Below are 23,981 nucleotides of genomic sequence, written 5' to 3' on the forward strand. Positions count from 1 at the left end.
GCCACTTTCATCCCCTAAGGGAGAATCTGCCGTAAAGACCCAGGGTAAGAAGGGAAATGGGTCTCAGGAACAAGGAATAACCAAGACCCAGAAAGCTCTCAGAACACTCTCTGTGTGACTGCTTCCTTCATTTGCATTATCTTTATTCTGAAGGACTTTCTCTACTTCTTTAGACAGTTGTTCACACATTATATGTCTACGTAGACAAACTTGTCATCTCTGGGTTGCAATTCCAAATTTCCAGGACAGGGAAACATATTAACCTAGTTTATTTCAGGTTTCTGTTTCCAATCTTGCTGGCTGAGTCTGATGTGGCAAGATCATGTATATGAAACTGGCTAAAAGGGAAACATCCCTAAAGTCAGGGAGGTAGTTCTCAGAGAAAGGAGATTATTTAGATCAGATAGTCTCTAACTTGTCCTCATACATATAGCCCAGAATAAGAATTGTGGAAACAAAAGAGATGCTTATATTATCATCTCTGGCTTTACAAAGGTCACAATCACATAAACCCACATGTACTCATGGAGGAGTAACATTTAGTACTATGATTAAGTACTGAAGGGGTGACTTTCATCAGAAGGGAGCCAGATAGAGTAGGAACACAGTAGACCTCAAAATAAATAGGTTCAAATTTTGGCTCTTGCTCCTACTCATTTATGTATCCTTAGTAGGGTCACAGATTCTTCATTTGTGTGTCTTCATCTTATTTGTAAAATATGGATGATTATATATAAATTTAAAGGCATTTTTTAATGATAATTAAGTGTAGCACCTACCAAACGCATAGTATACAGCAGACTCCAACTCACAATAGTTTGGTTCAATAAGCTTGTATGGAACACATCCTTGGTGAAGCACTGGACTACATATGAAGACATAGAAGTTAGTTGTCCTGGGGATATTCAGATTGTTCGAGGGGCCTGGGAGGTGGGAATAAGACAGATGAACAGTTAATTCAATAATCATTCCAGTCGTGCTTTATATTGATCTGACAAGATTTCAGGGAGGTGCTAGGACATACACTAGGCCCTATGTAGGTAGAGAGGACTTGAACAGGCACGTGCATGCGTGCTCATTCATTTCAGTGGGGTCCACCTCTTTGTGACCCCAGGGACTGTAGCCCACCAGGCTCCTCTGTCCATGGGATTCTCCAGGCAAGAATACTGGTGTGCGTTGCCATTCCCTTCTCCAAGGGATCTTTCCAATCTAGGGATCAAACCCACGTCTCTTAAGTCTCCTGCATTGGAAGGCGTATTCTTCACCACTAGCGCCACCTGGGAAGCCCTTGAACAGGAACACTTCCTATCAAACCGGGTATAACCTTGAGCTAGCTGACCCAACTCTAGGAAGCTGATGGTTCACATTTTCTCTGTGACAAGGAAGCTACATGAATAAGTAAAATGTTTCCAAATATTGCTGGGCTTAAATAAAGGTGTCAAGGGAGACATCAATGTAGTTTTTAAGCAGGTTTTTACATAGTAAAGGAAGTTATAAAATCCACAGTGAAAATCATCCACCTAATAGGTAACTGAAAGCATATTTTCTGTGCTCAGGGAAAAATGAAAATACTCAAGAAAAGAATTAAACATTTAAATGTATAAGTTCAGAAAACTTATGCCATAAGCTGAAACTAGATAAAGTTTCAAAAACACTCTTTGCTGGGTTAACTGGAAAAATAAAAAAAAGAAATGATACCAGCATTTGACTATTTTAAAGTTGCTGCACTAGTCAAAGCCTGCCAAGCAATTTACCATCTCAGAACAATTTGTTCACTTCACTTAGAAATTAGAAGTGTGTTTGGGCCAATAAATCTAAATTTATTTGTAGTAGTCATTTTATTAATGAAAGTGTTTTCCAGATGTTACTTAAGTCTGGTCGTCTGGGACCTGTTCCAATAAATGAGGAAAGTTTGATTTCATAGGTTGTCACTGTTGATTTTGTCTAACCTTTGGACTAATTGGTTCATCCTAACATATTTGCTCTGATATATAAGACTTACGGGACACTGGAGAAATTCATCTCTCCTTTTACGGGTAAGTGTTACAGTTAACTTGCTTCATGGAATTATATGTTTTCAATTCAATAAGGATATACTTTATTAAAGGTACTTGAAAAGATTTATAAGGATAGTAGTTGGAGAGTTTAGAAAAGAATCACATTTATGCAATACACCTGCTGAAAGCTTATGAATTTATATTGAGAGTTAAGAGAAAGTTGGAATGATAACTCTGTTTGTTAAATCAAATTTTACTAAAGCTGGTTACTTATTTTTTCCCTTCAACATAGGATTTAAACCTTGCACTGTAAGTACTTGCTATAATTTGAATAGAGTTTTAAGATAGGTCTTTTTTTTCTGTTTGGGAGATTCTAAAGTATTAAAATGGCCAGTAACATGATTGAGATGGTGATTTGATGATTAATGGTGAAGTATTTACAATGAATTAAGGCTGGTTACTTTTAAACGTCTTGTTTTAAGAATGGGAAAGTTTTTTTTATCATTAAATTGAATTTTAAAATGATTGAAATGCTGTAATACAAGCATAAATTGGTGGTGAGATCCAAGAGGAGTTTTCTAATACTTTTATTTTCTTTTCAGCGAGGGCTCAGTACCTGAAAGCAGCCATGGAGTGGAAAACGCTTCCCATTTACTTGTTGCTGCTGTTTTCTGTTTTCTCAATTCAGCAAGTTTCTTCTCAAGGTACCTTAACCGTCAGAAATACTTTTATTTGACAGAGATTGCTAATTGTTCAGTTCTGATTTTTATGACAACAAAAGAAATAACTTTCTAAAAATGATATTTGTCTGAGTTTAATGCATAGTAAAACCTTAAAAGTAAGTAAAGAATATGTAGCATATTAATAAGCATTTTGTATTATGAAATCTTTCTAGAAGTTTTGAGCTTTTCAATAGAGTAGTTTTTGTGCTTATTGTTCTATGGTTCTCCCAAAGGTTTAAAAAACACAGACACACAATAAAACTATGTTGGAATGATATATCATCAGATTAACTGAAATGAACAATATTTAAACAGCATATGATTTTTCCTACATGTTTACAAATAAATTCAACTAATCTTTTATATCAAATAAATTATCAATAGCTTATGTTGGCATCATGTTGATATAAATATACTACAGTGAATATTTACATTTCGAAGGGCATTTTAGTAATCTTGAAAGTGTGCTTTCTTCTTTCAAGGACTATTCCTTCAGATAGGAATTTACACAGGTGTGAATGTCATTTTACAATACTGAACCATTCATAGCCCTCCAAAAATAGTCCTGTAAGAACAGTTCTTATTATTCATTTTTAGAAAATGTTAAGGTATGTGCAGTGTAATCACCTTAACAGAAGTCTCTAGCATCATAAAATAGATTACTTAACAATAACACCAAGCTTTGGATTTCTGTTTCCCTTTTTTTTCTTTGATAAGCAAAATATGAGAGAAGAAAAATCAAGGTACATAATTGTTATGGCAAAATTACTCTTGTAAGGTAGACACTTCCAGTGAAGTGATTAAATAAACTGAGCATGTGAGATACCTGCCTGCTTGGACATAGTTTCAGAATCACTTAGGTAAGGTGGAAAAACTCATGAGAACAAATATAAATATTTAATCAGGAATGATGAATACTCTGGTGTCTCCACGCTCTTCTGTTCTCTCAGAATAACGTTACAAGTTTCATAACACAGGTGCATTTCCTGTCACTTCCTCATAATACTATTGGTGGGTCACAAAAATTTTTCCTCTCCTTTAATTAAATGAATTTAAAACTAGTTGTTAAAACCAACATCAATAAAACTGGGACATTCATTAAATCCAAGGAAATAAATTTTTCCTATAAAAATAACTGACGTCCCATTTCAGAAATCTGCTAGTTGTAAAATAATCTTTTGATGTTGTCTTGTCTGCTTTTCTTGCCTTCTCAATTTCTTCCCCTTTTTTCTGTATATATAATATATGTATTTATATACATACACTATATATGATATGCATTTTTATATGCATTGTGCACATATGTATGTAAAAAGTTCTGAAAGTTGTCCTAATGTTCAATGTTTTACTTGCATAGTAAGACTTTAATTTTCCTGGATTCATTATTCTGAGATTTTTTTCAGTGCTTCAACGTCCCTCTGTGGATTTAGAACGCTGCACCTGCCAGTCTCTATTCCACGGATGGGTTCAGTTGTTACATTTCTGTGGTTATTTCTCAGGGAGGTTTTCATGGTGTTTCCAAATGATTTAAAAAATATATGTAAGGATAATTATACTTTTATCTAAAATAATTCTGTTCATGACTTTTATATTCATGCTCAGATGTTTTTCAAGAATTACCTATTTTGTACTCTCTTTAGCAGTGGTTGAAGGCCTCTGACTTCTTCTCACATTTATAGACCCCAGATATTCCCACCAACGAAAGGAGCAGGAGTATGGGAAAATTAGTGCTGGCATAGCCAGCTTGCTATAAATGCATCATCAGGAATGAGAGGCAATGTGATTGGGTGGGGAAAGTTTGGGTTTTGGATTCAGATATATCAGAGTTCAAATTCTAGGTGGGCTGTTTACTTAGGATGACCATACAATTTGTTATACAAATCAGGACATTTCTAAGAGTGAAAGAGGTTGATAAGAATGATTGATAGGTGTTCACTGACCTGTAATACATATATGCTGGAACTACTAACTAACTGGGTGCTCTTGAGCAAGTTCCTAAAATTTCTGAGTTTCAGCTTTTTTATCTCTAAAAAAGAGACTACTGAAACTCTCCTGGCAACGTTTCATAAGCGTTAGAGATAATGTATGACTCAGTGACCAGCACGGAGCTGCTCGGTAAAGGGCAGCATTCGTAGAATTGTAGCTGCCAGCCCTCCCCCAGGAAGAGCACCCTCTTTGTCCAAAGCCATTACTCAGCCTGGTTTTCAAAGGTGTATTTATGTTCTCAGTCTAGTAATGACTAAAGAGGCATGGTCAAGGTCACCTAGGAGGAAGCAAATGTCACTGGGACCCATCGCGAACCATCCTTCCCAGCCTTTTCCAATGGATAAAATTCTCCATCACCGAGAGGCTTAGTCTTACTCCTTAGACCCCTTCTTTTTATAAAGTCATTTGGCCATGTTTACGCTAGTGTTGTATGATTTTAGATGTAGCAAGCTGTGCGGGGAGATGTGGGGAAGGGTATTCTAGAGATGCCATCTGCAACTGTGACTATAACTGTCAACACTACATGGAGTGCTGCCCTGACTTCAAGAAAGTCTGCACCGTGGGTAAGTCCTGAGAGCTGGTGTCTCCTCTGTCAAGCTCATGTCCCGTGAGAGCAGTGCTGTTGTCAACCTGTTCACGTCTTTGTGCTGAAGTGCCTTTCTCCCTTCCCTCGCGTAAATGTTGCAGTGTGCTGTGCCTGACGATGCCGTCCAAGCTGCAACCGTAGCGGGACAGGGAGGGGAACCTGGAAACCTGTCACTCGCACAAGGCTATTGACTAGGGCCCAGTATCAGCTCTTGTTTTAAATAGAGACTTAATACAGTGACTCAGGAGTCATGAAGTAAACAGTAGTAATTCTTTGCTATTAACCAGAGAAGTAATTACTTAGTGATGGAGCCCTTCAATACCTTCATCAAAGAAGTTCATGGAAATAAAATAATTTTGCTTACTGTTTGACTTTTTGATATTAATATGTTTTAGGTTACATGAAAAAAGGCACTTTACAGTGTTTAATAATGAGTATTTAATGATGAATTTCAGTTAAAACCAAAGGGTACAATTTTAAGTTATGATAGTTCACTTAAACATATTTTGGACCATTTTGTTGTTAATGTGCAAAAATTTCACTTTTGTGAAAATTATTAAGGTGGCTCAAAGTTATGTCGGCTTTAGAATTTGCATGTGAAGTTGGTAAATATATTGTTGTACAATTTATTTGTTGTGTAAGGTAATTATTTCAAATATGCCTGTGTATTACTGGCACTGTGGCTTTAACCAAGGCTCTTGGGGAAAACATGCAGATTTCTCTTATATAGTCCATATCAAAGGATTGGGCTGACATCTCTCAGCTCTATACCATGCCAGGTTGTCATAATAAAGGTTTGTGCATTCTGAAAAATTTTTGAGCCTAACTAGTGACCTATTTATTTTAAGTTGACTCTTTAGGATATATTGTTATAGAATATGTATGATCAATTAACAAAAATCAGTTTGGAAAGTAATGGTGTGAGGAGAGGATGGGGGAATTCATATGAAGGATACTTACCTCTTTAGACATTTCTCAATTTTCCACTGTCCATACATGAAATGACTCAGACAGCACTGGGATGTCTCTTGGAGCCTTGAAGGGCAAGAATAGTTTCCCCAAGTCTCCAGATTTCTTTCTTGACTTCAGCTGTCTTCATTTGGGAAACTAACCACTTTCCAAATTCCAGAGAAGACTTAGCTATGCACTTTTGGAGCTCTAGTCAGCTGTAAGGTGGAAAATGGTTAATCAATACATAGGCACCACTGACCACGCAACCAATAATCCATAATGTTTTGCTTTGCTCTCGGTAGAGCTTTCCTGTAAAGGCCGCTGCTTCGAATCCTTTGCAAGAGGGAGGGAGTGTGACTGCGACTCAGACTGTAAGAAGTACGGCAAGTGCTGTTCCGATTACGGCACTTTTTGTGAAGAAGGTAAGCATCCGGTTACCCTCAGCGCTTCCCAGTACAGCCAGATCTGGGCACCTCCCCTAGCGCCACAGATCATGTCTAACACGTGGTCCACCTCGGCTCTTGATTTTACTAACACGTAAGCTTTTTGTTTCACCATGATGAATTAAAGAAAGAACGCGTCTTTCTATCACTCCCTGGCTCAGCCAGGTTCCAGGAGCACAAGAGATCGCAGGTTGAGTAACAGAGATGGGGGCCAAGTATCCATGCTTTTCTCCTCCAGGTGTGGCTCAACTGCAGGTTACGTCGACAGTATCCCGCTCATTTGATGATTTCTTGTCTAATCCCATTGTGCTGACCTCAAAAAGTCAACTGTCCTTTGACCTATCTGTGCTTTTGCTCTCAGTGTTCTTGAGTGTGTGTCTGAGGACAGAATCAACACGTTCAACTTCTCTGAACTAGTAAACTTAGGAGTCAGTCTAAAGCACTAAATTGATAAGCAAACCAAAGTTTACTGTCAAACTGTCTATTGTTTGCAGTTAACTGTCTACTGTGTTCCTCTCCCCTCTCTACAGTCTCCTCAATAGTCTCTATCTAAATGTCTGTATATGAAGGGATCAATAAAAAAGGTAGTTTCGTTTTTTTTTGTTTTTTTTTTTTCCTTTTTTTTCTTTTTTCCTAATTCCAAAAATCCATTTAATATATTGTCCTCGGATAGAGGACGTATCAGATATTAAACTGATAAGAACAGATACTACACTTGATCTTAGCCAAAAGGCCGAGAAGCGATTAGTTTCGTTTTTAAATCCTCTTCTCTGATTATAGGTCCTGAAGGAGTACTCTGACAGCTTAATAAAACCCTCTAAATTTACCAAAAGAAAAAAGATTTACAAAAATGTATTTAAATAGTTGATTCCTTTCTTTTACCAAATGTTTGCTCTTAAATCCTACCGTTAAAACAAGATTATCTGTAAAGTAAAAGTGAAAATGAGTACTGCTTGCATAATCTTATCATTTTATTTAAATAAGATTGCATCTTCTGCTTCTTTCAAACAGTGAAGAAATAGGGTGGAAAACTATTAATCAGCATAGTGGAGGAACATTTCTTAACTCTTCAATGTTTTCATTGGAAAACATTCCAAAAATAATGGCGACAACACCCTTGTAATTAAAATCTCCAAGTGCAGAGTTCCTGCAGCTTTCAGATGGACCTATGAGATGAGTGCTTCTTATTCACTCATCACTGATAGTTGTTTTGGCTGTGAGACAAAAAACTAAGAATTTATTTTGGGCAGAGGATGGATGGGGAGGGAAAACGATTAGAGAATGATCAATCATTGAGAGAACCATATTAATAAAGGCAATAGTTTAGCTACCAAGTGGCGGGTTAGATTACTTGAGGTGTATGTAAAACTCAATGAACAAAAATTGATGAAGGTAGTGCTTCATTCACAGAATTCACAGAGATCGTCAGGGTCCAACTGAAAATAGAGGCATCAATTAGAGCTTCAGCATTTTCTTAAAAAAAAAAACAAAACAAAACACCCGAACTGTCTTGCAACTCACCACTTAGTCATTTTAAGATTGCTATAGATACTGCTTATAGGCATCTATATGTCTAAAAGTCCTAACAGTTCAAGAATTGAAGCAGTCAAGCACCTCTGAATGTGGGTGAGAAAACAGTCCAAGAGGTTAAATAGCTTGGTCAAGATCATTAGAATGTGAAAAAACTTTTCAAGTTGTGGTACCTGGCATTTTTGTGGGGTGGAAGGACAAAGAGGGAACGTTATGGTGGTCAGCTCATGGAAATTACAAAAACAGAGTTTGGAGGAGAAGTTTGGTAAGAGTAGCAGGATTTATCACCACTCTCCTCCACCCAGGGGCCCTTCTCTCTCCCTGTTCTCTTATCTTTCAGATAAGTCCCTCTTCTTTTCTTCTCGTTTCTAATGATCAAACATATTCCATGTCTTCTCTTCTAGGCATGAGAAGGGGCAAAGAGTAGGGGCAATAAAAGGTTAAAAAGGTACATGCCAAACCATTAAGCTATTTTATCTTGGAGACGGGCAATGCATTTTGAGGAAAGCATAATATGAAAGTGTGAAATTCTTCCAGGGGTAAATATTCATGTAGAACTTTTGTAATTGAAAAAAAAAAAAGGAAGGTAAATTGGTGTCATTTGATTTAAATGAATATGACAACAGGAGAATGTAATTTTTATATTTTTCTTCTTGAGAGCACAAATATCTGTCAACCACATGCAGGGATTATTTTTGTATCACAGAAGGCTGGCATAAAGAATGGAGTGCATAGAGTTAAGCATTTTTTAGGCAGGCAAACACCTCAGGAAATCATCTAGGAGAAAACATCTCAGTTTGCAGGCAAGGGGGTTCAAGAGGGTTTGCCCATTTGTCCAAGGTCAACAGCAGAGCCTTGAAGGTCTAGAACTGGAATTCAGGTCTTCTGACTCCTGAGTCTTTGCTCCAAGTCATAATTTACAGTGATTTGAGAATCATTTTTTTTTTTTTAAATAGCAATGCATTCTCAGAATTCATTAGTTTGGAGTAGTTAGTGCTGGGCTGAGAGCTTGCCTGCACCGGTTTTCACCAGCATCTACTCTTGAAGCCAGATGGCATCTGTGCCTTTCACAGTTAGAGTTGCTGATGAATGTGAACAAGATGTTAACCGACCTGTCTTGCTTGGCCTCAGTGCATAACCCCACAACACCTCCACCTCCAAAGACTGCACCTCCACCTCCAGGAGCATCTCAGACCATCAAATCAACAACCAAACGTTCACCCAAATCACCAAACAAGAAGAAGACTAAGAAAGTTATAGAATCAGAGGAAATAACAGAAGGTAGGAAGATGACAGATGTAACAAAAGGTTGTTTCTAAGATGAAACAATCTGTAGGTGGACTACTTCTATGAGCTCTTCATAGAATAAGGTGATCTTCTAAGTCATTAAAGGCTCATCACACTTTTTGTTTAAGTCAAAGTTCAAGCCAAAGTTATTTTTATTTACCAAACTGTACAGGACTAGATTAAACTAATCAGAAGAAACAAGATTTACTGTTTTTTAAAAAAAGAGTTCACGATTTTCTTTGTATAACAACTTGATTCAGTGGGATATAAGAAAGTTGAGTGAAAGTTATATATTGAATAGTTATACTCTAGTATCTGTGACAAGCTCAGGTGCCTTGCTTTTAACTGACATTTACAAGAGCAGTTGCTCATTTTACTGATAAAACAAAAGCAGAATATGACATTTGTAGATCAATAAACAGCATTTCTTGTTGCATTTGGACTGGCAGTTCTTTTTTGCTTTAAATCACAGTTGGTGTGATCAACTTTTTTATTTGATTTATAGAACATTCTGTTTCTGAAAATCAAGAGTCTTCCTCCTCCTCTTCCTCTTCCTCTTCAACTATTCGGAAAATCAAGTCTTCCAAAAATTCAGCTGCTAATAGAGAATTAAAGAAGAAACCCAAAGGTTTGAGCATTGATAAAGATCAATGACTATATCAATGCCATGTTAACAATAATTATCTAAAAGTCATGTGTGTGGGAGAATGATTTGAGGACATTCCAATATTGAGGGGGGTGTAACTTCATAAATATTAAAAGATATCCGTGAAAATTTCCTATAGGAAACTAGTGCCAAGCAGCTAAGACACCACTCTGTAGAGCCAAAGAAGACGAGAACAGCAACTGTAGAACCATAGGATGGCATCAGAGATGATTACTAATGGTTTTCTATTTCAGTTCCTCTCTACCTGATAGCATTTCTCTCTCTTCTATATTGTGGTTTCATTTCTCCTTCCCTATAAAGAACATTTATATTGTTCCTTAAGTATTTTGCAACTTTAATCCATTAAATTATCATACATTCCTGAAAGGCAATATTATTATTCACATTTTACAGATCTTTATTATTTTTCTAATTATGTCATATCTGATTTTGCTGTAGTAAAGGACATACTACAGAATTGGCGATTACCTCCTAAAGAGAAATTTCGTTTGTTCTGCTTTTTAAAAATTGTTTCCTGAATTTCTAAAATATATTCTCATTCTCCAGGAAATGGCAGATTTTGGATATTGAAGTTTTGAAGAATTCTATTTCCTGGGTGGTTATTTCCCCTGAAGCCTTCTTTCTAGCTGAATAGCAAGATATTTAATCTCTGAGCATTAATAGAATTGATAAACAGAACTCATCCAAGTGATGTGCCTCTTGGGCTCTGGGGTTCACCTATGGGGTGGCTGCTCTGGGAAGTCCTGTTAAATAGGGTCCTTTTCCTGCCATGGTATCCTAATCTCCCTCTCTGTATCCCCTGAGACTGCTAAGTTTAGATGGACAGGGAAAAGAAGGCTGTTCAAAGCCATGTGCATGGAAGCAGGGCTAAGCTGGAAGCTTGGGGTTGACTGGAACAGATTCCTTGGATGCAGTTACAGAGGTTTCTGAGGGAATTGGTGCAGTGGGTCTAAAAGATGCTGGAACTAGGTTTCCAGTAAAGGGGCAATGAGCAATAAGGAATAAGAAGAGCTAAGAAAGTGAGGAGCAAAGAACATTGATATGAGAGTTGAATTAGTGTTATTGATCATATTAACAATTTCCAAGTTGCCACTTGCTTCCATGTATTAATTGTATTGAGTTTTGTATTTTTCATCCCTTATCTCATTCATTCACTAAAATAGTCCAGTAAAATAGTGTTTACCATTTTACAGTAAATCAATAGACATGTTAGAGATTAGCAATTTGCCTCGACACACACAGCCAGTCAATGATAAGGATGGCATCTTTATGTCACAAAAATAAAAAGATGTATCTTTTTTTTTTCTCTCTAGTAAAAGATAACAAGAAGAAAAGAACTCCTAAAAAGAAACCTACCCCAGGACCACCAGTTATAGATGAAGGTGGAAGTGGACTGGATAATGGTGATTTCAAGCTCACCCCAACTCCTAACATTCCCACCACTCAACGTAATAAAGTTACCACAACTCCCAAGATTACAACAGTAAAACCAACACTTCCTAAGCCCAGTCTTCCACCTAAATCTGACACAACTAAAGAGACACCTTCGACAGTCCACACAGAGACAACAATTGAAACTAAAGAGACTTCTACAACAAATAAGCAGACTTCCACTAGCGCAAAAGAGAAGACTACTTCAGCTAAAGAGACACGAACTGCAGAGAACACATCTACTAAAGGTCTTGCACCCACACCTGAAGTTCCTGCTACATCTACACCCAAAGCTGAAACTATAACCAAATCCCCTACACCCACCACCCCGAAGGAGCCTGCACCCACCACTCCCAAGGAGCCTGCACCCACCACCCCCAAGGAACCTGCACCCACCACCCCCAAGGAGCCTGCACCCACCACCCCCAAGGAGCCTGCACCCACCACCCCCAAGGAGCCTGCTCCCACCATTCCCGAGAAGCCTGCACCCACCACCCCTGAGGAGCCTGCACCCACCACCCTCGAGGAGCCTGCACCCACCACCCCCGAGGAGCCTGCTCCCACCACCCCCAAGGAGCCTGCTCCCACCACCCCCAAGGAGCCTGCTCCCACCACCCCCAAGGAGCCTGCTCCCACCACCAAGGAGCCTGCACCCACCACCCCCAAGGAGCCTGCTCCCACCACTCCCAAGGAACCTGCACCCACCACCCCCAAGGAACCTGCACCCACCACCCCCAAGGAGCCTGCTCCCACCATTCCCGAGAAGCCTGCACCCACCACCCCCGAGGAGCCTGCATCCACCACCCCTGAGGAGTCTGCACCCACCACCCCCGAGGAGCCTGCTCCCACCACCCCCAAGGAGCCTGCACCCACCACCCCCAAGGAGCCTGCTCCCACCACCAAGGAGCCTGCTCCCACCACCCCCAAGGAGCCTGCTCCCACCACCAAGGAGCCTGCACCCACCACCCCCAAGGAGCCTGCTCCCACCACCCCCGAGGAGCCTGCACCCACCACCCCCGAGGAGCTTGCACCCACCACCCCCGAGGAGCCTGCACCCACCACCCCCGAGGAGCTTGCACCCACCACCCCGAAGAAGCCTGCACCCACCACCCCCAAGGAGCCTGCTTCCACCACCACCCCCAAAGAGCCTGCACCCACCACCAAGGAGCCTACACCCACCACCCCGAAGGAGCCTGCACCCACCACCCCCAAGGAGTCCGCTCCCACCGCCCCCAAGGAGCCTGCACCCACCACAAAGGAGCCCGCTCCCACCACCCCCAAGGAGCCTGCACCCACTCCCAAGGAGCCCGCACCCACCACCCCCAAGGAGCCCGCACCCACCACCCCCAAGGAGCCCGCTCCCACCACCCCCAAGGAGCCCGCTCCCACCGTCCCCAAGGAGCCCGCACCCACCGTCCCCAAGGAGCCCGCACCCACCACCAAGGAGCCTGCTCCCACCGCCCCCAAGGAGCCCGCTCCCACCGCCCCCAAAGAGCCCGCACCCACCACCAAGGAGCCCGCTCCCACCACCCCGAAGGAGCCTGCACCCACCACCCCCAAGGAGCCTGCACCCACCACCCACAAGGAGTCTGCACCCACCACCCACAAGGAGTCTGCACCCACCACCCCCAAGGAGCCTGCACCCACCACCCCCAAGGAGCCTGCTCCTACCGCCCCCAAGGAGCCTGCTCCCACCACCACCCCCAAAGAGCCTGCACCCACCACCACCCCCAAAGAGCCTACACCCACTCCCAAGGAGCCTGCACCCACCACCACCCCCAAGAAGCCTGCTCCCACCATTCCCAAGGAGCCTGTACCCACCACCCCCAAGGAGCCCACTCCAAATTCTCCTGAGACATCTCCTCCAAGTTCTCCTGATATACCTGCTCCAACCACCTCAGAGGCCTCTACTTCAACTACCACCGTGGAGCCTCCCACTACTCCGAAGAGCCCTGCTGAATCAACTCCTCAGCCTCCTATAGAATCCACACCAAAGGCTCTTGAAAACAGTCCCAAGGAGCCTGCAGTACCCACAATCAAGGCTCCTAAAGTGAACAAACCTGAAATGACTACAACAGTTAAAGACAAGTCCACAGAAAAAGACATACATTCTACACCTGAAATTACAACAGCTGCAGCTAAGATTATAACAGAGGCAGCAACTAAAACAGAAAAGACTACTGAAACCAAACTACCAAGTACAACCACAGATGTAACATCTACCACAACCGAAGATACCACAACATCATCCAAAATTACTCCTAAAGCAACTCTTGCACCTAAAGTAATGACTGCAACAAAGAAGACGACCAAGAAGACAAGCAAACCTGAACAGACCACAGCTGTACCAAAAGGCACAGCTACTAATTCTCAAGCGACAACTCCTAAACCTCAGAAACCAACCAGAGCACCCAAAAAGCCCACTTCGACCAAAAAGCCAAGAACACCTAGAGTGAGAAAACCAAAGACTACACCAACTCCCCCAAAGATGACGACATCAGCAATGCCTGGACCGACTCCTACCTCTTTACCAGAAGCCATGCTCCAAACCACCACCAGCCCTACCCCAACCCCCAACTCAGAAATAATTGAGGTAAACCCAAAGAATGAGGATGGAGATGCTGCTGAAGGAGAAAAACCTCATGTGATTTTCAGGCCCCCTGTACTAACTCCTATAGTTATTCCAGGCACTGAAATCATAGTGAGAGGACCCAGTCAAGGCTTCGGTATCAGCCCCATGTTTTCAGGTAACATCAGTTATTTTCACGTTTAAAATTGGCAATGTTAAATCTTTCTGAACCAGAATGCCCTGATTTAGTATTATTCTATTGATATATATTTAAAACCCTGAAACTTAACTCGTGAAGTTTTACATCTTCTCTACAGCTAAGCAAATAAGTTTATTTGGTATTTGGAAAATCAAATAACAACCTAGGGTTATAAGAATGTGCAATATTCTTTGCCAAACCAATTCCACAAGGCAATCAGAACTAAGAAAAAAAATTTCACATTGAGACTGAACATCCAATACCTGGCAAATTTACATGAAGATCAGGCACCCTGACCCATTCCAATTCAAAATGTATGTTTATATATTTTGAGTAATATCACCTTTAAGTACAACTATGAACAGTATTACTTTTCTTTAACCTCTGAAGTACATGTACGTCAAATATGTACTCTTCAAGAGCTTAGGAAAGGGTGAACAGAGGAAAGAGAACCTGATGGGAAGATTTGAAAAGAGCGAAACCTTCTTCTCATTTTTATGTTGGCCTAATTTGTGTTAATTTGTTTCAGATGAAACTAATTTATGCAATGGTAGGCCAGTAGATGGACTGACTACTTTGCGTAATGGGACATTAGTTGCATTTCGAGGTGAGTTTTGTACACATTTCTTTTTCTGCTCCTTGTTTTGTTCCTGGTATTCATGAGAACGCGTCATTGGAGAGTACAAATTTGAATTGAGCTTCCTGGAGGGAAACCTGACTGATAAACTTACCTCACATAATTATTATAAGGACCTGAGGGTAAATACTAAAGCATTGGATTAAAAAAGTTAGAAATAGTTAAAGTATGTTAGTTGCTCAGTCGTTTCTGACTCCACCAACGCCATGGACTGTAGCCTGCCAGGGTCCTCTGTCCATGGGATTTTCCAGGCAAGAATACTGGAGTGGGTTGCCATTCCCTTCCCCAGGGGATCTTCCTGACCCAGGGATCAAACCTGGGTCTCCGACATTGCAGGCAGATTGCTGACCATCTGAGCCACTAGGGAATAAAGTAACAAACACAACTAAGTTATTTAATTGTAACTACTTAATTCTAACAGATAAAGAAATTGAGAGATTAAGTGACTTTCTGTAAATCCAAGCTAGAAGGCCCTTTCTAGAGAAACTGGGAAACTAAAAATTTTGTCATGCTAAATTTCAGACTTGAGAAACATGTATTCTCAGAAATGTTCAAATACAGTCGTCTGCATTTAGTACTTACAATTCTGACTAGCCATCATAGAACGCTTGTCAACACATTCAATCTGTTTATGATAAACTATTTTTAAAAGATTTGATTTTGATTTCTTCTGGGATAGGTTTCAGACTTCATTCAGCTTGTAGGCTGATCATCACTTTCAATTTTAGGTCATTATTTCTGGATGCTAACTCCATTCAGTCCACCATCTCCACCTCGGAGAATTACTGAAGTTTGGGGCATTCCCTCCCCCATTGATACTGTTTTTACGAGATGCAACTGTGAAGGAAAGACTTTCTTCTTTAAGGTAAGAAAAATATCCTTGTGAGAGAAATCAGCAGTTATTTTTTATTATGAAACCATAAATCAGTTTAACTTCCATTTCAGAAAGTCTCCATACATAAACAAACTACCATTAAAATTTGATAAAAAGTTAATATGGTAACCCTGTCAAATTATTCAAATTATTAACTAAGGTAAAACTTTCTCCCAATACTTAAATCTAATAATGAGTTTCTAACCTTCCTCCCACTTGCTTTATAACCTTTTAAAAAGCTGTTCACGTCATTTCCTCTTTTTAATTATCAGGATTCTCAGTACTGGCGTTTCACCAATGATATAAAAGATGCAGGATATCCCAAACTAATTTCCAAAGGATTTGGAGGACTAAATGGAAAAATAGTGGCAGCTCTCTCAATAGCTCAATACAAGAACAGACCTGAATCTGTGTATTTTTTCAAGAGAGGTATGTGTTACATAACTAACAAAATTAAAACTTTTAAGGAGAAATCTGACAGGAAAATTTCATTCAATATTTTCATTTATTACTGGGATTACTGTTAACAAATATCTTTAATGTCTAAAATCAAATATTTTCAATTAAAAAATAAATTAAGGGCAGTAAGAAGTATTTTGCTTTCTTGACATTCAAATCACGATTTCATGAGTTTTCAGGACATTTATATAAAGAATGTTATTTATTTTAAAACAAAGCTAAATATATAACTATGCAGTGCGTTGGCTTTATTCACAAGTACTTCAAGAGTCAGTTATTTTTATAGTACCCTTGACTAGTAACCATTATTAATGTCTGGACCACACTGTATAAAAAACATCCATTGTTTCCTCTACCTTGTAAAAAGCTCTCTTCCACCTCTTTTGGGCATTAGAATTAATTTTCATACTATATGTGATTTTCTAATTCATCATAGGTGGCAGTGTTCAGCAGTACACTTACAAACAGGAACCCACCCAAAAGTGTACTGGAAGAAGGCCTGCTATAAACTATTCCGTGTATGGAGAAACAGCACAGGTCAGGAGACGTCGATTTGAACGTGCTATAGGACCTTCTCAAATACACACCATCAGAATTCAGTACTCACCCATCAGAGTCCCTTATCAAGACAAAGGTAATATTTTTTACTGTGTTAATTTTTACACATGAAGTAGATGTAATATAGTATCAATTATTAAATATAAATTCTGGCCAAATAACCCTAATACTTTAAGCTTATCAATTTGCCTCAATGAATGACCAAAGATCAATACCGTATTTTTCTTTGTGGATAAGAAAGACAATTTATTCAGGTTTATTAATTATAATAAACACCATTAACTAAGAACATTAAGCTCAAACCTATAGCCCTCACAACAGTCCTAAAAGGTAGATATTTGTATCACATGAGAGACAGCAAAAGTTGAGGCACTGAAGTTAACTCACCCAAGGTAACAGAGCTACTAAGTGACCAAACTAAGGTTAAAACCACGTCTGTTTGCCTCAACAACTGCTCTTTCCAACTGCTTACAGAACATCACTGCCTTTCAATCTCACATTTAAAACGTCATCCACAGGTTTCCTCCATAATGAAGTTAAAGTGAGTACACTGTGGAGAGGACTTCCAAACGTGGTTACTTCAGCAATATCACTGCCCAACGTCAGAAAACCCGATGGCTACGATTACTATGCCTTTTCTAAAGGTAAGTTATTATCTTTGAGACATGAATAAAATCAAAGCAAAACCAAGTGTTCAATGGTGACTAAAGGTGAGAAGTTAAATTCTATCACTTATTCTAATTATCCTGAAGAGAAAGCTTAGGTTATTGGTTTAATTAAACTGAATGGATTACAATTCATTTCTGCCCTATCCTTCATGAGATTAAAGCCTAGTATAATAAAACATCCACTAAACTGAGTTAAAACTGCTACTGAAAATAATATTTTCCTTTGTTATCAGTGGCATTTAACAGAGGCCTTACTTACTATGAAGTTATACCTATTTATATCATTATAGTCTGTAAGATCAGAAAGAAGTTCCTAAGAAACTAATTTTATTAATTATATTACCTGGGGTATTTTTCTTTGAAAAAGTCATGAAAATATAAGCTATTCTGCCTATATAAATGACATCAGAATGTATTTTTTTAAAGAATAAAATTCAAACAAATGATCATTTTTTAAACTAACTTGGTTTTCTCAAATTCTTACACTGAAAAAGCAGAATTAAATATAATTTCATTGAAAGATGGTGAAAGGTCAGTCTGCCTAAGCAGCTGGTTTTCTTTTTGTCAGAAAGTTCAAATTAATTAATTAATACATTTTTTGTACTAAAATGATAAATACTCTCTTTGAGCATAAAAATAAATAGAAACTACTTTTAAGTGTTTTATTTTCTTTTTAATTGAAAAGTGATCCTTCCTCTTTTTAGATCAATACTATAACGTCGACGTGCCAAGTAGGACAGCAAGAGCCATTACTACTCGTTCTGGGCAGACCTTATCCAATACCTGGTACAACTGTCCTTAGACTGACGGGCGACGGAAGAATCAACTAATTAAAATGAAGAAGCGAATAATAAATGTTGACACTGAAATACATTTTATTAATAAAGAACGCTGAGATAAGCATACCAATTTAAATACAAAAATGTTTTTAAACTTGACAATCATTACACTAAAACAGATCTGACAATCTTATTCACAGTTATTGTAGTTTACAGAACATTTAATTAATATTTCCTCTATTTATTCCTCCTCTCCCTCCCATTGCATGGCTCACACCTGTAAGAGAAAAAAAGAATAAATCTGAATGCATCTTTCAAAAAGCTAGCTCAAACTAGAGTATTTTAAGAAGTTAGCTTAAAACTAGAGTATTCACTTACCCTAATTCATTATAAAAATTTTCAAGATCAAGTGTCTAAGCGTATAGACACAAAACTGTTAGGTATTTTATATCTTCAATGGAAATCATTACAATTAGATTAATGTTTTATAACATGAATGCAATCTCTAATAGTTAAACTGGAAAACAAAGATATTAAAATTTTACATTTTTCTTTACATTTTTTTTTCTTTTCTTTTGTGACTAGCTAAACAAGTCACAAATCCTTATTTTTCTGTAAAAAAGGTATAACAACAAAAGGCAGAGATGTAACAAATGATTACACAGCAGTATAACATTTTAGCTTTTTCAGATCTTACCCTGAACTCAAGGAAGAAATGAGTAAAAATAAAATATAAGCACATATTCATTATAAACCTATGGTACACAAACCTGTCTACAAGTAGTTTATAGATTAGTAAACATCACAAGCTCAACGTGTAATTATTTAATCAGCCCCTGGAGTATTTTAAAGAACAAACAAAAAATGTCAAATAAATACACACTGGAAGCTTAAGGATTAGAAAACTCATTCCATTTAATATTACTGCACATCCTATCACGTGATCAGCATATTAGAAATTTACCTCTCTGTCTGTTAAACTGGCGACCACGGACACCTTGTCTCAATGTTGTCTGAAGTCTTACCCGTCTGAAAGGCTTCGGCTGACTACTGCTAGTATCTAAGAAAAGCATTAATATACAGGAAAGCAAGTTAATAAATAAGAAAGCAGTTAAAATGACAAAAACTGATACTAAGTGAATGCATGGATAGAATGCAAAGGTGCCCACTGCTTTCTATATTTAAATATTCTTTGTTTTTTAACAAGGGACATTTAACAAACAAAAAGGTAAAAAGTTAAAAAAAAATTTGTTTTTGACTTTTTCATTCATTTCACCCAACTGTTATGATTTAATAATAAATATTTACTTGGCTCCTATCCATGTATCAGACACTGAGCAAGGAGCTGGGGAATACAATGGGGAAACAAACTAGCAACATCCTTCAGGAAACAACAGTCCATTGCAATATACCACCAGTCATATCTGACTCTTCCCTTTTCCAGAAATCCCCAATCCAATCATTAGCAAATCCTGTAAGCTCTAATTTTAATCTATATCCTGAATCTGACTCCTCACAATCTTGACCCCACTATTCTGTCTAAAACATCCACTATCCTGTCTTTACCTTCAATTACCGCAATATTCTCCACACTTTCGCTTTGTTGCTGCCCATTACTCACTTTCAGTCTCTTCTTTACACAGCAGCCAAACTGATACTAAGTTCAGTCAGATCATGTCACCACACTGTCTGAAGCCCTCCAAAAGCCTGCTGCATCCATGAAAGCTGAAGAAATGACAATGGGCTACAAGATCTATCCTCCCCCCACCCGTTATCTCCTGCCATTCTCTCTCTGTCCAGATTATGCTTCAGCCACACGGGCCTCTTTGCTGACCCTGAACGTATCACACTGTTGCCTATGGACTCTGCATCTACTCTTTTTCTCGTCCTGGAACATGGTCCCCTGAAGAGTTGCACAGCTTTGCTTCCTTACCTTCAGGTTTTTCCTTAAATATCAAATTCTTTGGTAACGCCTCTGTAAAACTGCCTGGCACTTGGTAGGCACTTAAATATTTGCTGACCACATGGATGACTGCTCAGATGGGGAGGATTAGTGTTAACACCCTAATTTCATATTATACTGTAAAAGGGAATAAGAACCATATTTTCTTATGCAAGATCTGGTAAGATATAACTCGTGCCCTCCCATGGAGGAAAGATAATTCTCATGGGACATCAGAATACGACTGGGGGCACAGAACTTCAATTATTATATTATCCATAATGCTATCATATTGATAATAATTATGACAGCTACAATTTGAGCCTTACTGTGTGCAAAGCACTGAGTTATATAATTTATATACATTATTTCTAATCCTGATTGCAAGATGAGTTATGAATATCCATATTTCACAATGAAGTGAGCAGAGATTTAAAGTTACTAGCTGTTAAAAGACAGATACAGAATCTGAATCTGGGCATATTAGCTAATGGGTTAATGTGTCACAGAAAAGCAGCAGAAAGGGAGAAGAGGTTTGAGAGAGCCAAGTGCCATGACTGAAAAAAGTAGTAATTGAGAAGGTCTTCCATAAAACCTGAAGGTTCCATGACAGAGTTTGAAGATTACTGCTATAAACAATTTAAAATGAAATAATTAAGAGTGGGTGACTGAGGATATATTTCTTTAATAATAAAAGAAATTGCTTAGCTAAAAACTCTGAGATAAATAAGCTATCTCAGTGTACCATTTAAGAGTGGCATCTCCAGTCAAACTTCTTGAGTTTGCATCCTGGCTTGCCTATTATTGTGTGACTTTGAAGGAAATTATTCAACCTTTTTGCGACTCAGTTTCCATTTCTATGAAATGGAGATATGTGCTTACCACGTTGGGTGGTATGAGAATTAAATGAATAAATACAGGTAAAGGGCTTAGAATACTGTCTGATACAAAGTAAGTGCTCAATAAATATTAACTATTTTTTAAAAAGAACTGCAGAAATAATTTTTATTGCAAGAAAGATCCATGGCCCTTTTCAAAGTTAACTTCAAAAATGTGAAAAACCAAACTTTACTATTTACATCAGTAAATTTCAATTTCTTTTTAAGCAACAGGCCTCCCAACCCTCAACTCTACATACCAAATCTCATGTAGAACTTATCAGTTAGAAGAAATAAGAAAGGAATTGCTCTGGTTTAAATATAGGCAAGAGGCCTGGAGACTACTCTTTAGTGTCCCTCGCAATAATCCATCCCTCCAGCCCCTATGGCACCTTTGATACAACCAATTCCCTTTAATACAAATTAAAAGTTCTTTTTAATAAAGTAAAATTTGCCTTTCAAATGAAGCATTTTAAAAGGCAAGGAAAAAAGAATTATCAATTGTTACTAACAGAACAGTGTCTTTTGCAAACAAGACTGATGTGTAAAAGCTATACTGTAGTCTGGAGCAGGGACTTACCTACAGAAGAACTGGAAGGAGGGTCCTGGCTGGTGGAAGGAAGATCTGACTCATCAGAGGCCTGAACAGGCTCTTCTTCCTGCTGGCTATCAATTTCGAGGCCTGCTTCTGAACTAATACTAAGAAAGGAAAACAAAAATTCATTAGAAAATATAAAACTGATCCTAGCATGTATCCTAAATTGCTCCCAAACTTTTTTTTTTTTTATATAGTCTATCATTTAAATAACCCAGAGGTCCCCTCCAACTCAAACTTTCAGACTCTAACAATAGTAACCATATATTTAAAAGGCAGGGGAAAAGAGAGCTCAAGTTCCGTTTTCCTCACTTCTTTTCTCGCTAGGACATATTCCAATTTTATTTTTTCCTCCTTTTTGCTGTTCTTTTTTTCTTTTTAACAAAAGATGTTCATAGTCGATAACAGTATCTGGGTTTTGATAAATCGCAAAACAACGTTCAACGAAAGCAGATACTAAAATAACCCACAACAGTTCTAACTATTAATAATATACCACTGTTTCACCATGGGCTCTAGCCCAGATGAGGCTAGGGTAGATGAATTCCTAGCTCAAAGCTATAAGTCCATTTCTCTCTCCCATTTGAGAAAGCACATCAAAAAACAAGTGAGGAAGATTAAGAGTACAAGAATAACTTAAATGTGCTCCTGTTTTTATCATCTGCAAACTTCAGTACACTTATTAATAACAATGTACCTGAAAGATCAAGGCTGTACATTGTTACCCTACTTATCTAACTTATATGCAGGTTACATCATTCGAAATGCCGGGCTGGATGAAGTACAAGCTGGAATCAAGACTGCCAGGAGAAATATCAACAACCTCAGATATGCAGACAACACCACCTTATGGCTGCAAGTGAAGAACTAAAGAGCCTCCTGGTGAAAGTGAAAGAGGAGTGTGAAAAAGTTGTCTTCAAATTCAACATTCAAAAAAGGAAGATCATGGCATCCAGTCCCATCACTTCATGGCAAATAGATGGGGAAACAAGGGAAACAGTGACAGACTTTATTTTCTTGGGCTCCAAAATCACTGCAGATGGTGACTGCAGCCATAAAATTAAAAGACGCTTGCTCCTTGGAAGAAATGCTATGATTAACCTAGACAGCACATTAAAAAGCAGAGACATTACTTTGCCAACAAAGGTCTGTCTAGTCAAAGCCATGGTTTTTCTAGTAGTCATGTATGGATGTGAGAGTTAGAAAGCTCAGCGCTAAAGAATAGATAATTTTGAACTGTGGTGTTGGAGAAGACTCTTCAGAGTACCCTGGACAGTTAGGAGATCAAATCAGTCAATCCTAAAGGAAATCAGTCCTGAATATTCATTGGAAGGACTGATGCTGAAACAAAATCCAATACTTTGGCCATCTGATGCGAAGAATGACTCACTGGAAAAGACGCTGATGCTGGGAAAGACTGAAGGCAGGAGGTGAAGGGGACCACAGAAGGTAAGATGGTTGTATGGCATCACTGACTCGATGGACATGAATTTGAGCAAGCTCTGGGAGTTGGTGATGGACAGGGAAGCCTGGCGTGCTGTAGTCCATGGGGTCACAAAGAAGTAGACAAGACTTAGCAACTGAACTGAACTGGACCTGAAAGATACTCTTACGACTCTGCTACAGTTGAAAACTAGAGAAGTACAGTCTAAGCAAGTTGTTTTAACATGTTCAGAATTTGAGCTTTCTTATCTGTCAAATGGGAGCAAAACTTCATAATACTGTGTGGATTAAAAACGACACCCATGAAGTGACTTGCATACATGGCATGGAATTAAAGGCAGCTAGCATTTTCAGCAGGGTCTGTAACTTTCTCAAACTAAGTAGCATTGAGTTAGAGGCGTAATAGTAGACTTCATTTTTTCATATATTTACTAGAGTTGGCCTGTTAATTACACTAACAAAATGTTGCTAAATAAAACAAAACCTGAGCACTACCTAGGAATCTGGATTCTACTTCTAGCTATGCTTTTGACTACGAAGTCGAACATTTTTATTTTATAAAGAATCAGGTTCCACTTTAAAAGTTAAACTTCTCCAAAGCACTGTCCAGTGAGTTCTATTAAATTGTTCCACCTCCTTTAGTTTAAAAAAAATCTGAATGATTTGTTGTGAAATACTTCTTTTTACACTTTATTTATAACTGATGTGTTAAGTCAGGTCTTGAAGATTTCTAATTTTTAAGAAGTCAGTGTTTCAGACCAAGTTCTAAACGCACATAAA

General features: G+C 38.7%; 2 protein-coding genes and 1 pseudogene across 5 annotated transcripts in view; 1 reads left to right on the top strand and 2 right to left on the bottom strand.

Moving 5' to 3' along the window:
- The first annotated feature begins 1,933 nt into the window (after positions 1-1,933).
- Positions 1,934-18,422, top strand: PRG4 (proteoglycan 4). 3 transcript variants are annotated; one of them, XM_043922816.1, is made up of 13 exons: positions 1,934-2,036; positions 2,600-2,701; positions 5,146-5,268; positions 6,545-6,664; positions 9,347-9,496; positions 10,008-10,130; positions 11,483-14,347; positions 14,898-14,975; positions 15,734-15,870; positions 16,152-16,308; positions 16,775-16,972; positions 17,415-17,540; positions 18,269-18,422. In XM_043922816.1, exons 2-13 carry the CDS (start codon positions 2,626-2,628, stop codon positions 18,364-18,366), a joined length of 4,251 nt encoding a protein of 1,416 aa, XP_043778751.1. In that variant the 5' UTR covers positions 1,934-2,036; positions 2,600-2,625; the 3' UTR covers positions 18,367-18,422. The 3 variants fall into 3 exon arrangements, with proteins under 3 accessions (XP_043778751.1, XP_043778749.1, XP_043778750.1); XM_043922814.1 differs by lacking the exons at positions 9,347-9,496; positions 10,008-10,130; XM_043922815.1 differs by lacking the exons at positions 5,146-5,268; positions 9,347-9,496; positions 10,008-10,130 and having other exon boundaries at positions 18,269-18,405.
- LOC122708415 lies at positions 7,304-7,430 on the bottom strand (annotated as a pseudogene).
- Positions 18,421-23,981, bottom strand: part of TPR (translocated promoter region, nuclear basket protein) — a 69,083-nt gene continuing 63,522 nt past the window's right edge. For both annotated transcript variants that reach the window (XM_043922812.1, XM_043922811.1), the window contains exons 50-52: positions 21,744-21,862; positions 19,308-19,403; positions 18,421-18,620 (exon numbers count right to left, since the gene is read on the bottom strand). In XM_043922812.1, coding sequence (XP_043778747.1) covers positions 18,565-18,620; positions 19,308-19,403; positions 21,744-21,862 — 271 coding nt within the window. In that variant the 3' untranslated portion in view covers positions 18,421-18,564. The remainder of the gene's footprint in view (positions 18,621-19,307; positions 19,404-21,743; positions 21,863-23,981) is intronic.

This window comes from Cervus elaphus, chromosome 14, assembly GCF_910594005.1.
Source record: "Cervus elaphus chromosome 14, mCerEla1.1, whole genome shotgun sequence".
Taxonomy (NCBI): domain Eukaryota; kingdom Metazoa; phylum Chordata; class Mammalia; order Artiodactyla; family Cervidae; genus Cervus; species Cervus elaphus.

What these genes read in the sequence shown, in the direction of transcription:
- PRG4 (XM_043922816.1), top strand. Translation starts at nt 2,626, where the DNA reads ATGGAGTGGAAAACGCTTCCCATTTACTTGTTGCTGCTGTTTTCTGTT. An exon ending in GACATTAGTTGCATTTCGAG is followed by an intron (nt 14,976 to 15,733) that starts GTGAGTTTTGTA and finishes TTTCAATTTTAG; the next exon opens with GTCATTATTTCTGGATGCTA. An exon ending in AGTCCCTTATCAAGACAAAG is followed by an intron (nt 16,973 to 17,414) that starts GTAATATTTTTT and finishes CGTCATCCACAG; the next exon opens with GTTTCCTCCATAATGAAGTT.